The 17,524-nt window shown below is 53.4% G+C and overlaps 1 protein-coding gene across 1 annotated transcript; it reads left to right on the top strand.

The window, feature by feature from the left end:
* The first annotated feature begins 9,152 nt into the window (after positions 1–9,152).
* On the top strand, positions 9,153–14,920 carry CD8B (CD8 subunit beta). The gene is given in 5 exon segments (XM_049797242.1): positions 9,153–9,198; positions 12,004–12,354; positions 14,190–14,285; positions 14,734–14,846; positions 14,849–14,920. Coding segments are annotated over 5 exon segments (678 nt in total).
* The last annotated feature ends 2,604 nt before the right edge of the window (positions 14,921–17,524 follow it).

The following is a 17,524-nucleotide window of genomic DNA, read 5'->3' as shown; positions in this document are numbered from 1 at the left end:
CCCCCGTAACGCCAGCAGGACCAGTGGGAGCTTCCTATCCCAGTCCTTCCTTTGCTGGTTCACGAGCTTCTTCAGTGCCGTCTTCAGTGGTTGGTTGGGCCCCTCCTCCGAGCTGGGCTTCTGGAAATGCCCCGTGATGTGAAGTTTCTGCTTGATACCCAGGGCTTGGCACACCCCTTTTGTGACTTCTCCAATGAAGCGCTGGCCGAGGTCCGAGTAGATCTCCTTGGGGGTGCCCCACCGCGAGAAGACATGCTCTACCAGGATCTTCGCGGTTGTGCCGGCCGTGTTGTTTCGAGCTGGAAACGCTTCCACCCACTTGGTGAAGTTATCGCTGATCACTAGGCAATACCTGTTCCCTTGGGCTGTCTGGGGCAAAGGGCCGATAAACTCAATCTGCAACTTGCTCCACGGCCCAGAAATCCTCTGGTGGCCCAGGAGGACTTTTGCCGTTTTGGCGTCGGGATTGTTGGCCGCGCACGTCAGGCAGTTGCTGACATACCTCTCCACGTCCTCTCTCATTTCGGGCCACCACCCAGCACCCTGCAGCTTCACCATGGTCTTGTCTGTCCCCAGATGCCCCTGCTCGTGAGCCAGGGCCACCAGCTCCGTCCGGACGAGTTCAGGCACCACCCAGACCGGGAAGTCCGTCCCCTCCTTCCGCGCCAGGACTAACCCCGAGACATCCTTCCACACCTTGCACCCTTTATACTCCCTGCCCCGCACTAACTCCTGGATGCTGGGATCTTGTGCCTGCAAGCCCAGCAGGTCCACACTCTCCCAGTGTCTGCTGGGAGCCACCGACACGGAGGCGTTCTCCACGAGCTTGCTGGCCTTCCACAACAGCCCTTCCTTCGCGCCCTGCTTGGCTTTGGTGTCTGCCTCCTTGGTCCACTTGGCTTCCTCCGTTCCCTTCTTGTGGGCCTTGACCTTAACGATCTGGGCTGGGGGCACCCTCTGCTCCGCCAACCTCGCAAGGTACAGCAGCTTTTTGGCGTAGGTGATGGGCTTGCCATCGGCGGACTGCATGTCCCTCTCCCTCCAGAGCGGCAGCCACTCCAGCACCGCCCGCACCACCCAACCCGAGACCGAAAATATGGCCAGCGGCCGGTCTGCCGGCGTGTTTTCCAGGGCGGCCGTCACGGCCACCAGCTCGGCAGCCTGGATGGAGTGCGGCAGGCACTTCCCCTTCACCACCTGCCCGGTGCCCCAGTTGATGGCAGCGTAGCCCGTGTAGGACACCCCTTCCTCGTGGTAGTTGGACCCATCTACAAACCACACAACATAGCCTTTCTCCTTGGCCTCCTCCAGGCTGAGGCTGCTCTCAAAAAGGGGTGCCCGCCGCGGCTTGGGCTCAGCTGGGGGGCCCCCCGGCTCCTCCCTGTCCCTCTCTCCACTAATTACCACCCTGAAGGTGCCAGACGAGGGCTCCCCGACCTCCCCGGGGACCTCCTTGTCGGTCAACGCCAACACCCAGTTGGCCATCCTGGGGCAGCACAGGGGACCCTCGTCCCCCTTGCCTGACAAGAGGTACCTCGCCGGGGCACGGGAGGTCTTCAGCAGCGCCGGGGACGACCCCACCAGGTACTCCCAGTGCTGCAGGGCCCAGGTCAAGGCTAACACCTCCCTCTCGTAGTCGGTGAACTGCTGCTCGGCCGGTGTCAGGAGGCGCGAGGTGTGGGCAATGGGAAGGAGGTGGGCATCCTGCTGCTGGCTCAGGGTGGCCCGCAGCCCCTTCCCCGTGCTGACCAGCTGCAGGACGTAGGGTCTGTCCCACCGGGGATGCGCCAGCGTGGGGGCTTCTGCCACACTCTCCTTTAAGATTTTCACCGCCTCGTCCTGCTCTGGTCCCCATTGCCAGGGGATGTCCTTCTTCAGGAGGTGGCAGAGGGGGGCAGCTTTCTCCGCATAACCCTCAACAAACTCCCGGGAGAACCTCAGGAGAGCCAGGAAGGACCTCAGGGTGGTGGCATCGGCCGGCGCCGACACCTTCTGTATTAGCTCGACCCTCTGCTTCTCCAGAGAAAGCCCGTCCTCCCCCAGGGTCACCCCCATGTAGGATACCTCCTTCCAGCACAGCTGGGCCTTCATGGGGCTGATCCTGAAGCCTGTCTTCTGGACAGCCTCCAGCACCTCCGCCAGCACCTCCAGGTTCTCCTCCTTCGTCCGGGTGTGGATGAGGACATCACCGGCACAGGACAGCACGCTGTCCCGGTGACCGAGCTTCTCCCACATCCTCGCCACATGCATGTGGCAGATGGCGGGGGCATTGTGAAAGCCCGGGGGGACCCTGGCAAAGGCAAATTGCCGTCCTCGAAAGGTGAAGGCAAACTTGTGCCAGGAGTCGGGATGCAAGGGGATGGCGAAGGACGGGCTGGTCAAGCTGAGCACCGAGAACCACTCGGACCCCCGGGAGATGGCTGCCATGATGTTGGGGTACTTGGCCACCGCGGAGGACCGCAGTGGGGTGACACGGTTCAGGGCGCTGAAGTCGACCGTCAGCCTCCACGTTTTCCCGTCAGCTTTCCGCAGGGGCCACACCGGGGCGTTACTGGTACTACTCTGCTGCTCCACCAGCACCCCCTGCTCCAGCAAGGTTTTGACTGTGTCCCACAAGCCATCCTCAGCCTCAGACGGGTATCGGGGCTGTGGCTGAGGAGGGGGATCTGGCCCTTTGACTGCCACGACAGCATCGATCTGCCCACAGTCTAGCTTGTTCCTTGCCCAGACCTGGGGGAACTGCTCTGTGACCCGCTTCACCCGGGGCTCCCACTGAGGGTGGACCAGGAGCTCGGGGGCTTTCACCGCCATCACCCTGTGGCTTGCCGGGATGATGGGTACATCACTTTGGGGGCAGTGTAATAGCGCTTGGTTTGCCAGGTCCACCACCACCCCCATCTTTGTCAGCGCAGAGATTGCCAAAATCCCTGGCTTTCCCTTAATTTCCATTTTCCCAAATTTTTCAGACCCTTTGGCAGTCCCAATTTCAAAGGGTACAGGCCCTGTGAACGGCACTGAGGATTTTTGGCCGTTCGGCCCTGTCAATTCAATAATTTCGCAAGTTCGGAAGAGCCCGGCTTCGCCGGGTGTCATACTCAGAATCGAATAAGAGGCACCAGTGTCAATTAACATCACTTGTCCAAGCACCCCTCCTCCAATAGTTGTATCAACTATCAGGCGCCCCCATGAATCGGTCTTAATCGGTGCCACAAAAAGGGGCGATGCAGGTGCCTGGCAGCCCTATTGCTGAGCCTTAGACCCCGGGTCAATCGGGTTGGAGCTGCTGTGCTTTTTGGCCTCGTGCAGGGCCAGTTTTCGGAAGAGCTCCGCATCCGGCAAGCCATCGATATCCTCCTGCTTCTCGTATTTTATCAAGCGCTTCCTCAGCTCAGCCCGCCAAGGGTTGGACTTCTGAAACCTCAGCCCCTGCTGGTTCTCCTTCCCCAAACCGCCCTTGCCATCGAGATCTTTTCGGTTGTCTCCTTGCATTTTTCTCATCCCCGCATTTTGGAAGGACATGGCTGAGGTTTTCCCTTTCTTCCCCCCCAGCATGTACCCCGGGAATGCCTGCTTTTGCAGCTCAAAATTCTGGGTCAAGATCTGCTCCAGCTCTGACAGCGGCTTTCTGGCCGCATCCCCACCAGCAATCACCCGCAACGGGGGGGTCAGCCCTACCACCAGCGGCTCCTTGAATTCGGGCCTGTCAAAATTGAGGGGGGACTCCTTTGAGCCAGGCAGCCCGGCCATCTGGTAGAGCATCTTCTTACGGTTAACATAGGCGTCCGGCCGCTCCTCGGGGTTTTGCTTCTCCTGGTGGAAGAGCACTAAGGGGTTGACCTCTGGGAAGAACACCTTCAGCACGGCCAACTGGACATCCCTGATATCCTGCACATTGCCCATCTGCACGTCCCCCGGCAGCACCGCAAAATCGTCCGGTTTCATGCACTTTCTCACAATATCTATCAGGTCGCTCACCGAGTTGCCACTCTGGCACCTGGGCAGCCGCTGAGCCCTGGACAGCCAGTTGACCGCTGTCTCCTTTGTCAACGGCCCCAGCATCTTCCCCACCGTCTTGAGCTGCTCAGGGGTAAACCAGAGCATGGCCCTGTTGGTGTCTATGGCCTGGAGCGGGGCATGGCTGACCGGCTCATCGGGGGGGCTCTTTTTTATTTTGGAAGCCTCCACCTCCCCTCCTTGCAGGTGGCACATCTCCTCCCGCAGAGGAGCGTAGGGGGATGGCCTGGTGGGGCCGTTGGCACCCCACACATCATCCTCGTAGTCGTAGTGAGGCGGGTGCGGGTCCAGGGAGTCCTCCCCCTCCCCATTCCCAAACCGGCTCCTCTTGCCTTGGATGGCAGCCACGATGCCCCTTGACACCCCCAACTCCGCCTGCAGCTCCTGGATCTTGGCATGGCACACCTTGTGATCGGGGCCAGTGCCCCGGTCCCTCTGGACGTCCTGCAGGACCGCCCGCACCGCGCTCTGCGCGTCGTGAGTCTCCCCGATCCACTTGCCAACCTCCTTCTCTAGCTCCTCCGTTTTCAGCTTCTCGTAACCCAGCTTGCTCTCCAGCCGGGTGATCTCCACCGCGCTCCGCAGAGAGTCCCCGCACAAACCCTGCACCTCTGCCTGCAGGTTGTCCACCTGCATTTTGAGCTCACCCTTAGCCTGCTCCAACTTCTGCACGCTCTCAAGAGCCTCCTTCAGCAATTTGGACAACTCCCTGCCCACCATCAACAAACCCTGCAAAGCCGCTCGCTTCTTGCACTTGTTTGTGGGTTTGGGCTTTTTGGTCTCCTCCGACCAGCTCTCCCACTGCTGGCACAGCTGCTGGTACGCCTCCGGGCCCTGGAACGACCCCGGAGACCAAATCGGGGGGAGACACTTCTGGAGCACAAACTGCTCCAACTTCCAGTTGCTAACGATGTCGGTCATCATGGTGAGGGGAACGAGATCAGAGACAGCTCCGTCTCAGGGCAAAACTACCGTAACACCAACACCACCCGCAGAGGAAGGCTGCGACCCACCCCTCCGAAAAGCCTCCCCGGGGGGATGCCTAAGCGTGGTAGCAAGGGAAGGGGAAGGTTGGGGATGGGTGGCCGCGGCCGAGCGGACCGCCGCCGCGACCCGCCGGCTCCCGGGGAAGGGGACGGGGAAGGGGGTGCGGGAAGAGGCAAAGCGAAGCAGAGGCGTAGTACGACCCCAATAATAAGATCTCACCAATCCTTGGCTGGATGTCCTGGCAGTCCCGGGCACCTGGAGACGGTTGCTGCAGAGCTCCCGTAGATTCAACACCTTTAAAGTCAAGGTGGTTGCGAGGTCTCGCTCCGGTGGATTTTTATACCCCTGGCAGGTTGTTGTTTGGCCTCTGCTTACGTCCTCGGTGCCTTGTCCGCCTGCAGGTGCCGCATCCCTCCCCCTGCCTTCCCAAGGACACTTTCCTTGTCTTTCCTTATCCTCTTTGGCACTGATTAGGGAGGCTGGCATCACATGGCAGCAGCTGCTCTGCCCCTTATCTTTTTTGGCAGGGCCCAGAATTAGTCACAGCTTGCTCATTCTACCCTCTGCTTACACCAAGTGCCCTGAAGAGGGAGAGCTGGAGCCTCTCCCCTCAGCATCCATCCTCCCAAAGTCCCCCCAAGGCCTCCTCGCTTGCTGCGCACACCGTAAGCACCTGGATTTTTTTTGGGGGGGGGGGGGATCGCACATGGGGCTCACACCTGACACCTGTAACACACACGGTGCCCCAAAACTCCCCCTCCAAGCACAGGTTGCTTGCTGGGGAGAGACGAGATGGCAGGAAAATTCATAAAATTTGTAGTTTAGGTCCGTTTTGGCTTCTGGACTTCAAAAGCAGCATTTTTCCACACCGCAAACCAGCCCACTGCACGCTGGCGTATACCTTGGGGGGATCCCGCGACATGTCAGGAGCCTCAACTGTGAAATTGCATCAGCTGAAGTACAGCTGTAAATCTGCACCTGCAGAGGCAGACAGACCCCCCCAACCTCACCCTACAAACCACATCTTAGCTCAGAGCAGTTTAGAAAAGAAAACTTGACCCACTTGATTTTGTTTCTGCTATTACACTAAGAAAAAGGTAGTACCCAGTGAAAATGCTATGATTTTCATTGCTGCTTTTCCCCCTAATGAAATACTCCAGAAGCTACACCCTTCCCTGGAATAAAATCATTTAAAAAAAAATTAAAAGCAAAAAATTGTTCACCCGTGGCTGCTTGAGTCCTGGGGAGTTTCCATCCAGCAGCCCGTTATCCCCAGTGGGCCCTTATTTCTAGGTCCTGCAGTACTGGCTGTGTTGGACCAGACTTCAGACTGAGCAGTCCTCCCTGATCCCCAAAATCAGCCCTTGTATCCCAGAAAGCACAGCGGGAACAGATTTTTCCTTATTTTTTATGACAACTGTTCCTCCAGCCTGGCATTTACAGCCCAGCTGCAATTGCCTCTGCTGCAACATGGGAGTTTAGCAGAGATGAAACCCCAGAGAGGTCTTGCTTCTTGTCTGTAGACCACTTTCTCCTGCCCCATTGCTTTGCTCCAACCCCCTGAGAGCAAATACTTTGCTGTAAGAAACCCAACATAGGCAGAAAATTAGGAGATGAAAATGTAACAAAGCTGGTGAAAGCACAGGGAATTAGTGTCGGTGTGGTGAGGTGCATGAAATGTGGGCTGAGAAAAAGAAGAGGGGCTATGTCCCCCTGGAATGTGCGAGGAGGAGACCCACAGGAGAGCACCAAGATGGGGCAGGGAGGTGGCTGGGCTGGGGATCGGGATGGTTGTCTTTCCTTTCAGAAAAAGAATAAATTCCCCCTAAGAATTGTGCAGCCGAATAACACTAATACACTAAAATTCAGCCATCTCCCAAATCTTGCCCCGGCTGTGAGCCAAACACTCGTGATGAGGAGCCGCTGTACCCCAGCAAGGTCACCAACAGATCTTGCTTGTACTAACAGATAGTTCAACTAACACCGTTTTTTCCTCCCCAATTTTCTTCCCAGAACAGCAGCCCCAAACAATGTGGGGATGTTATAAACAGCACCTGCTCGCCTGCACATTCCCACAGTGCTTTTATTTTTGTCGGAGATATGCTGCCAGACAAAGGCATTCCATCTCCAAAATGTTTTCTTGTAGGAGCACCATCCAGTCCTGAGAACAGCTTGACTGCCAGTAAATAGCTCAACGGCGTATAAACAGCAGCTTAAAAAAAAAATTGAAAATTAATCCCTCTTCCAGCACACACACTATGCTTTTACATTGCAAATATTCCTTTTTTCTTTCCATAGGAGACACCCTATAGGTAAAAGCACTGCAGGCAAGCATCCCTAAAGCTGTGATAGTGGCCTGGGGAATCCTCCCAAGCCAAAATACCTGCTTAGACAACCCAGTGTCACCCAGCGTACCGTACCCTATGTCCAAGGTTGCAATGGTGACACAAGCCACCTCTGGGAGCACTTTGGTCTTGGCCAGGAGGCCAGAAGATGCTCCAGGTGACAGCAGCAGTGAGAAAAGGGGGATGCAGCCATTGCAGCAGTCAGGGACATCGAGCTCAGCTCACCGACTTCACCACGGGGATAAAGGGAAAATTCGCTTGCAGTGGCATTTCTCATATTAAGCAAACCCACTCCCCTTCTCCCCAAAAAAAAGAGGTGCCTACACCCAGTTCTGGAGAGGTCCCAATGTGGGAGCGAGGGGAAAGGCAAGCAGGAGGTAAGGAGGGGAGAAGCCGGGGGCTCAGCTCTGAAAACGAGCCCTTGAAAGCACTGAAATGCATTTGAAAGCACTGAAATTACTTTCTCTGCCAGCAAAGAGTTAAGGAGCGATTCAGCTGACCCTAAATTTTAGCAGCGGAGCCCTTCGTCACAAGGCTTTTAGTGGTTAGCAGCCTGCTTTGAGCAGGAAACTATTTCAAACAGAAATGCGGAGGGTATGTGTTACAGCAGCATGGAAAAATCTGGTGCAAAATGGACCAAAAAAATTGCACTGCATGAGATGCAAAATCGTTTTTCTGATTTGCCCGCCAACTCAAACCCCAGGGGAGGTTTCTCAGTGCCCCCGACGTGAGACACCCCCCCCCCAGGAAATCCCCCCTCACCAGGGAGCCAGCCCCAGGGAGATGCTGAGACTTTGTAAGGACCATGAGCATCTGCACAAGTAGGGCATAAAAGAAAACCAAACCCCATTTGGCAGTCAAGGGGGCAGTGAATAAATAAAAATAATAAATAATGTAAATTTTTTTTTTCCAGACATGGAAATACTGAAGGCTGCTGACATCAGTTCACCCCTGTAATTTCACATCACGTATTCCACTCTTTCAATCCTAAACCCCGAGTCCTTCAAACCTCTTCCTCCCAAAGACATTTCAAAGCCACTCTGGTATTTTGTCTATCATTTAAATATTTCTGCACATGAGCCAGGCACTGTCACAGCTACCAAAGCAGCGCCCACTGCAAGGTGGGGAGCCCCACCAGAATTTCCTTTCTTTTGTGGCTTTTCAGCCACTAAACTTGTTTGAGGATTCTTGCTCTTGGCTTCAAAGTTTTCTGTGATGCCTCACGCCTCTGCTTTATGGTGAGCTAGTTTGGCGTTCAGCATTTTCCAGGCCTGGAGAAAAACACCTCCTGCTAAAGATTCTGCTGAAGAAAACAACCCCACGGCTCACATTGCATCTTTTCCTTATTTTGAATGCATTTTTATTTCGGCAGAGGAGAAACCAGCCAAAATTCATCCTTTCCTGCTTTTATTTTTGATGCCAAGCTCCTACATTTGTCATTTTTTAATTGCACGGGACTAGATTAAAAGAAGGCGGAAAAAAGCTAGGTGATGAAATATGAAGAAATCATAATTAAAAATCAAGCTTTCATATTTTGCTTCCTAAAGGGGATTTCAGGGGATCTCGTGCAGTGCGTGGGGCTGCCACCCTGGCGCACACCTGGTTTGGGCGCTCAGCACAGAAGCAGCTGCTGGGCTGAGGCTCCGGGCGCTGCCGCGGCAGATGCTTTTTGGCAACCATCGGCGAGACATCTGTACCCAGACGGACGAGAACCTCCTGGGGTGAAGCTAGCCCCACAACCAAGAGGTGACTGTGTGTGGAAAGCGGGAACTGGCACAAAACCCCTCCGCTGTTGGCTCCACCGCCATGGCCCGGCTGTGGCTCCATCTCTGCATCTACCTGCAGATCCCAGGTAAGAGGGACACATCTTTTAAGGGTTGAGGGCACCTAAAATCACACTGGAGCCTCTTCTCCAGCCCACTCCAGCACGTGGGATTCATTGCACAGCGTCTGGATGATGGAGGTTTAAATATACAGGCGTAGTATAGAGCTACAGGATATTACTACCTTTCAACCCATAATTTTGGACAATGTCATCAATACCATACTTTAGCTTTTGGTCAGCCCTGAAGTGGTCAGGCAGTTGGACTAGATGATCATTGTAGGTCCCTTCCAACTGAAATATTCTATTCTGTTCTATTCTATTCTATTCTACTCTATTCTATTCTGTTTATAGTGCAATTTATAGTGGTATAGACACTGCAGAGTTTGTTTTTACTGCACTCTTTCAGTGCAGACGGACTGTGGGAAGCTGCTGATGGAGAAGTTAAAGTAGCACCTCTCTACGCTGCCTGTATAACATGAAGACAGCAAACATCCCCTCAAATCTTCTTCTAAATCGATCCAAAGACTGAACATTTCCCAAGGGCCACAGCTGGAATCAGTGTGTTATAAAACCATGCTGCCTTCTACTTATTGCAGACAGGTTGCAGGAGGTCTGGACTGAATATATACAGTTGATGTCATGGCAAAGTGGTAGAATTACGCTTTACAGGACAAATTGTGCCATCGGTTCTTAGGTGGAAAAAGTTGAGAGCTTGAAACACCCATTAAATGTATATATTAGGGTGGCAGCTCAAGCTGGTCCCCTGGGATAATGCCCAAAGCTGGTCCACAGCTGCTCAGCATCCTCACTAGAGGCTGCCAGGACTGCAGGGTGTTTTGTTTGTGTCCTGTGATGGTCATCCAGCCACGGCATAACATGGCCTATCTGGCAGCAAACAGCCCAAGGCGCTTGATCGACACCTATATACAGGTAGTACTATCCTATAGATCTATACGGAGGAGTCCCCGCTGAGAAAACCCCAATAATTTAGAGTTTGCTCTGCACGTGCAAAGGGGAAAGGGACCGTTTTTGAGCTGCTGCAGGCTGGTCTGGCAAGCACGTGGAAACAAACCCATCCGACCCTGATTGTCCACGTTCCTCTGTGAGAATATACACTGGGGAAGGGCACAGGGAGGTTTTGGGGGATGAAGGGGTGGTAGAGGATGAGATTTTTCTGCTCTGGCTCCATCCCAGCTCACCCCACTGGAGCTTGACCACTGGCTCAGAGCTGAGCTGAGAATTTCCCGGGATCCCTTCTCATCCGTTCTGATTCATCTAATAATCTCTCCCACAGCTCGAGGAAAAGGTTTTCCTTGGGGGCTTAAGTTTCCCATGCCCAGCGGAGCCAGACCTCAGGGCAGCCAAGGAGACCCTGAAGCCACGATGTCCATGGCCCCACACATTCATCCCCTAAAAAAAAAAAAACCACACAGGTGTTTGCCAGAGAGAAGTTTGAGAGGATTGCACTCCAAAACCTGGAAATTTGTATTTTAATAACAAAGGAAGCATTTATATTGTCACAGCACCAGAGGATGTGGTGAAAAGCTGCGGCTGCTGTGCCAATGCCTGAATTTTGGCATTGCAATATTAGGGCTGAACCCTGCTCGTCTCCGCAGCGTGCCGGCAGCCGATGGGGTCATCGGTGCAGGGACAGAGGAAGGCTCTGGACCCGTGTCAGTCACCAGAGCCCTCTCCTCTGCCTGTCCCCATCAGGGACATGGGGGACATCAGGGCCATGGGCCAACGAGGATGGCTTCAGGTGTTTTTGTTGTGGTCATGCGAACCCATTCCCGCACCCCTGGCTTGGCAGGGCTGCACGAGGCTGTTTGCAACAACTACGGTAAGCAGCTTTGGGATTTTGAAGGAATAGGGATATTGTAAGGTTTGAAAAGCCAAAAAATGTGTTTTGTTGAGCTTTTCACACAGCTTTAAAACACGCCTGGGAAAGAGACGGGGGAAGCGAGAGCATCCTTATCTCCACAGGGCTGTTTTTCACTCGGTCTCAGGTTATCTGCAGCTTTGTAGGACTGTTTGCTGAACAGAAAGGATCACGAGTCACCTGTTATTCTTTTCACAAGGACGCATCCTCGCTCACAGACACCGCTCACATCTGCCTGGGCCAAACACGATTCAGATAGATAATTTCTACAAAAGCTGCAAAGCCCAAACACAGCGATGCGATGCCAAACCGAAGCTTTCAACCCCACCGCTACCGCTCACTCCCTTTCCTTCCCAGGTCTCAAAATTCATACAAAACTCATGTCGTCTGAAAACTAATATCAAACTGGCTCATTTTGAGATGTTTTGCATGTTTTTTGGTCTTTTTCTGTATCTGAGATGCCATCTGAAGTTTGTCAGTGTTGCTTCTGTTAGAACAAAAATCTGGCAAATAAGTTTAGAGGCTCCAAAAAAATCTGTTGAAAGAGAGGTGAAGCCTCTCTGAAAAATGAGAGAGAAAAGGGAGGATGGGAGAGGGACATCTGCAGGAGCAGGTGGCGATGCCCTTCCCTGTGCATACAGCCCTGGGGACACCGTCAAAATCATCCCTCCGTCTCTCTCCCTGCCACTGAGCCTCCTCCCTAGATGAGTGTTTATGGGGCAAAAAATCTACCTGTATAACTAGGCTTGACCAAAAAATAGCTGGGCAACCCAAAAAGGCCTCTGAGGGACTATGGGTTGAGGTTCCTGATAAAGATGCTCCTGTTTCTTGCTTGTATGATCCCCTGCGCTGTGACTACTTGACCTTATTAAGTCCACAAAGAAAATCTGTACTTAGCATGGAAGAACATCAATGAAAAGAAAATAACTCTGTATCCGTGTCTTTTTTCTTAGGTTTCTCTACAAATCTACTTCTATCCAAGACTCCACGCCGTATCTTAGCCCAAACTAACAATAAAACAGAAATCCTCTGTGAGCTGAAGACAGAGCATGCTGGGCTGTACTGGTACCGCTGGAGCCAGGAGAAGCAAAATTTCGAGTTCTTGGTATTTTCCAGCCCATTTGGCAAAGCCATATACGGCGCAAACGTCAGTGAGGCCAAGTTTAGTGTCCCTGGGGCAGGTTCCCGCAGCTCTTACAGCCTGCACATCAGTAACCTCCACGCCTCGGACAACGGCACCTATTACTGCTCCATCTCCCAGTCCTCCCAGCTCCTCCTGGGCAGCGGGACGCAGCTCAGTGTGGGTAAGCATCACCCCCCGGGCTCCAAAATGTGCCACCGGCAGGCTGTGATGAGGTCCCCAGGGTGAGGGGTGATGCATGTTGGTAGACCCTTTGAAATTTTGAGGTGCAGGGTGAGGGCTCTGGGGTTTTTCCGAAGAGACCTATGGGACCAGATAAGGCAGAAAATACAGAAAATAGCTACATTTTAGGTCAGCTGCATGTGACAGTCCTTTTGCCACCGGCAATTGCTCTGCTGTGGTCATGCCTCGAGCACCGCATTGGTCCTAGCATCTTAGGATTTCCATGGGAAGATGCTCAGCCCCCAGTATTGCCATGCCCTGCATTTTCCTCAACCGCTGTAGTACGTTGGATGAGAGGCTGGATGTGTGCCCTGCTCCGATCCCGGTTTTTCCTTACCTTTCCTCCAAGCGGCAAAAGCAGCATCAAGGCCAGAGGACATCACCCCTCGCATCACTGGGGTGGATCTGACTGCAGGTTTCAGGCCTGTCCTTCACATAAAGGAATGAATTGGGATTTATTCCTCAAAGCTCACAACCAACCATCACTGGGGAGCTCCAGCCAGAAATCAGAGCGATCTGTGGGTGCCACTGAGGGAATGATGCTTTACAGACCCCGGGTCAGACAGCAGCATTTTCCCCTTGACCACCAAGCAGGAGGTGGTATAGAAAAACCAATGCGTTTGAAGTAGGATTCAGCTCTTCTTTTGCAGACTTTTAGGGAAACAAATAACTTATTTAACCAAGATGCAGCTATGGCTGCTGGCTCTAAAGCATCTCCTGTGTCCCAACCTTTCTGGTTTTGGTTTGGGTTTTTTTTGCAGATAAGCCCTTCACCTTGAGCTGGCTGAGAAATTCCTTTTGATTTCTTGCCGGCTCAAAGAAAAGCTGGTTTGAGATAAGTGAGAACTGGTTTTTATCAACTGGGCACATATCTATGTGCAAAGCAAAGGATGAAAAACAGGGTTGAAATTCAGCATGATCAAGGACAGTCCAATTTAAAACTAAACACCAACAGGTGTTTTGAGATTACTCAGGCCTTGCTGGGTATTTTCTTTTTTTTTTCATTTAGTACACATGATAAAACGAATTGTCTTTTAAGTTCCTTTTCTTTAAGTTTATTATAAAGAAAAGGAGAAGTTGTCCAGATAAATCCCAGTCACCTGATGTCTCATCTTTCCATGTAAAAGAACAGTGGTTTCCGTAGGAATTTCAGTGCCGGATAGAAGCAGAAAAAAAAATAGTTTTCAATCACCCAAAGTTTTGAATAAGTGGGGTTTGAGCGGTCAGGTGTACAGCTATTTGACAACATTAGTGGGATATTTTCCTGACCAACTTTACAGAGATGTATGTGCTCCATTGTAACTTAGATACACCATAATAAATCCTGCCCTTGTTTTATCAGGAAAAAAAAAAAAAAATCTAATTTTGAGCAAAGATTAGAGCAATCTGAATACGGAAAAGATCCAGGGATCCTTTAAAACCTTCCAGTGCTACTGAAATCTCCTGCTACCTGTGATTTTGTGCAACGCTGATGAGATGGTACCTGGCAGTAAATGTAGCTCAAAGAAGTTTCCTTTTTCTCTGCCTCAGCCTTCTGCCCTTGTTTGCCTAGTACTTTGCTTTATTAACGCTTTTACAAGCTGGTGGCAACTTCTGTGGCCACCGAGACGATCAGGTCAAGCTCCTAGCCCCTCCAGATAACCCAGCCCTTTGCAGGGGTCGCTGGATGGGGCTCATTTTAAAAGCCAAAATTTCCAGCCCTTCTTGCCTGCTGTTTGAGATCACCACTGCACTCGGTGCCATATCGACCATCCTCTTCTCCTCTTTATCCACCAGTTGATGTTCTGCCTCTGCCTCCGAAGACCACTCAGGCACCGCTCTCCAAAAAGCCCGTGCAGTGCATAACCAAAAGCAAAGATGCTGACAAGAAAGGTACGGCACCGGGTGGGCTCAGGCAGCCTTGGAGAAGGGGTTTGCAGAGTTTCTGGGGTCCCCAGGGTTCAGCTGGAGTTTGTCCTGGGGTGGGGGCAACCACAACGTGACCCTGCAGGGTGGGCATCTGGGTCCACCCAGAGCCAGTGCTCTGGATGGAGCTGACCTCTGCCTTTAGGAGTGGTTCCCTGGGATATACAAGGCTTTAGGGGCCAGAATATATTTCCATTTAGGTTATCGTGACTCATAGCTAAGTTCCCTGCAATGCCTTCAGGTGTAAAGCATCCTCCAAAGGATACCCCAGAGCGATGGTCATGTCCTCCACCCGTCCTCTAAGGACCTGACTTCTTTTCTCCCTTTCCCACCCCACGCTCCATCCCCTAAAGCTGCCAGGGCAGGATGATGCTGGGTGCTGAGCATCCACACCGTGTCTCCTCCTGCTTTCCAGGTGCCTGCAGCCCCCTGGTCTGGGTCCCCCTGGCCACCAGCATCCTGGTCCTCCTGCTGAGCCTGGTCCCCACCGCCCACCGCCTCCACCGTAAGCATGCTGCCAGCCCCGGGGGACCATCAGGGGGGTCAAGCCCCGGGACAGCCTGGGAGCAGGATGGGGACCTAGGAGGAGGTCCCGGGGCTGACGGACACCATCTCTCCCCAGGTCTGCGGAGGAGGCTGTGGCTTCGCGTCCACAGGCAGTAAATCCCGCTGGCTCCCCCCCGTCTCGAGCAGGCAGGGAGAAGCTACGGACCCTCCTCTGCACGATGCTGAGCCCTGCCTGGATGTGACCCAGGAAGGACATTGCATGGGATGGACGTGGGCTTGCACTGCAAGACAGACATTTCTTTCCTGTGACAGACCATGACTTTAATATTTTTCCGTGATCCAAAGGCTGGCAAAAGGACCGGGCCAGATTCTGCAGCGTGCTGAGCATTTCTCAAAGGGTGCTGAGCAGGGCAAACACCACGGCTGGCTCTGCACCAGGGGCACCGGGGCTGGTGTACCAAAGGAATTCAGATGGGCTGGAAAGATGCTCTGGGATCTTCTTGTCTCTCCTCTCTGTTCACCCGTGGCACAGCTCACGGGTGCTTTTCGTTTGCTCCTGCTAACGCTGGTTGATCGGACTTTGCTAACGAACACTTTGAAAGCAACCAGCAGACAGCAGGGGCAGGTCACTGCGCAGCTTGTAAAGGCTCCGTACAAGCATGTTTGTTAGAAATAGTGAGTATATCGCTCAGCCGTTTTGCTCTGCAGGCCGGTGTCTTGTGGCTGCGCTCGGCGCGGGACATGCCTGCGCGGCGAGCAAGGAGCCACTGCCTCTGCCCAAGCAAGAGTTAAAGCAGAAAAACAGCTCTGCGGATAGCAGGTCTGGGAGGGTATCTTCTCCCGGGAGACAGATAGCAGGAGATTGCAAACAGCCAAGAGTGGGAGAGGAAAGCCAGACAAAGCGATGTACCCAAGGCCAACCACCTGGCTCAGCCTGAAGGCCAGCACCGCTCCTGAGAGCAAAGAACGGTGGCGAGGGGCTGGTGCTGAGCCCAGCAGCGAGGCACAGCCGGCGAGAATTGCCCTGAGCGATGCCCGTGGGTGCTGAGCCCTTAAGCGACGCTCGCGTGTGCCGAACCCTGAGCGTGCTGAGCCCCGAGTGATGCACCGGCCCTGATTGACACCTGGGGGTGCTGAGCTCCGAGCGATGCCCACGGGTGCTGAGCCATGCCAGAAGCAGGGCGGGTCTCCCCAGGGATGTTAACAAGGCTCAGCCGCGGCCCCGGGGCTGCAAGGCCGACGTGGGGCTGGAAATTTGGCTTCTTGCTGAGCGCAGGCGGTGGATGCTCGCTCTCGGATGCGTCCCCATCCCCACGTCTCTGCTCCAACACGGGCACCAGCGGAAGGCTGTATCACCTGCAGTGAGCGCAAGGGGAAGGTGGCCCCGGTACCTCCTTCCCCCAGCTATTTTTACGGCGGGGATCTCCTGTACTGCACATTGCGTGTGTCCTTACAGCTGCCCGCAAGCTAAGGACTCGCGTGGCTCCCGAGTCCCGAGATCCCGGGCAAACTCAGGCGTGGGAATTGCTCGTGCGGGTGTAAAGCATCGCGGTGGCACAGCAGCATCCCTCTGGCCTTACCCTCCCTCCCCTCCCAGCCGCAGGGAGCTGCCGTTCTCCACTTCAATATAAATTTTTCTAGAGGGCTTGGTCTGAAAGCCGGCCACGGGCGCTCCTTGAGATGGATGTTTCCCCTAAACGACACAGTAATAAAGCCAGCAGCGGTGCACGCCGAGCTGGCCTTCCCGGCCTGCGATGCTCACGCAGGCACTCGGACGATCCCAGATCCCATCCCACCAGGAATGCTGCAGGGGTGGTCCCCAAGCATCTCTGCCTCCGACACATCATACCAGCAGCATATTTTAGCCTCTGCAAAAGCTCAGATGAACTAAACCCACCGTTTTTCTACCCTGCAAGGGCTCGGTGCGCAGATCTTCGCCCCAGGAGCAGGTTATTTTTATTATATGTATTTTTACAGGACAGCTATCAGGAAACCCCTTTGAAACTTCCCATGGGCAAAGGTTTATTCTTTCAAACCCAGGGGGTTTTCCCTCTGCCTGCAGCTGCTTTTGAAATCCCAGCTCGCTTTCCCACTCTTGAGGCATCCTGACCTTAATGTCCATCCCTGCTTCACCTCTCAGCCAGCACAGGATCTGGCCTCCCACGGCCAAGCAGCCAGCGCCAGGTCTGGGCAGCGAAAGGCAGGCTGCGACAGCCCAATCCTCCTCTCAAACGGGATACCTTGATAGACTTCAGCCACTGGATTATCCCAGTTCCAGTAACACTCGTTCAAAGGATGGGGATTTACCCCTCGGCTCTCTGCCCACCCCCGGGAATAACTGTAACAGGCAGCAAAGAATTTGCTCAATGACTGAATTCCCCAATTCGGCTTCATTGTTCCTTTGTCTTTTGAAAAAATAAATAAATAAATAAAATAAAAAAAAAAGAAGAAAACCAAACTTCACATCATCTGTGTGCAGTGAAAACAGGAGAGGACAGCATCACTCAAGGATGCTACCTGTCCTGTTGAAACACAGGTTTGGGCAGTTCGCCAATGGAAACAATGAAAAAAAATTGCAGTAAATCCTGTAATTATCAGTAGGGTGTTTTAAGACAGTAAACCTCAGAGAGATTTTAGCAGCAGCTTTCACAACTGCGAGAGCCGGTGGGAAAAAAATCTCCTCCCATTTCATAGGCTTT

The sequence above is a fragment of the Accipiter gentilis genome, chromosome 3 (assembly GCF_929443795.1).
Source record: "Accipiter gentilis chromosome 3, bAccGen1.1, whole genome shotgun sequence".
Lineage (NCBI taxonomy): Eukaryota > Metazoa > Chordata > Aves > Accipitriformes > Accipitridae > Astur > Astur gentilis.
The sequence above is the reverse complement of the archived record's forward strand: the minus strand, read 5'-3'. Positions and strand labels throughout refer to the sequence as shown.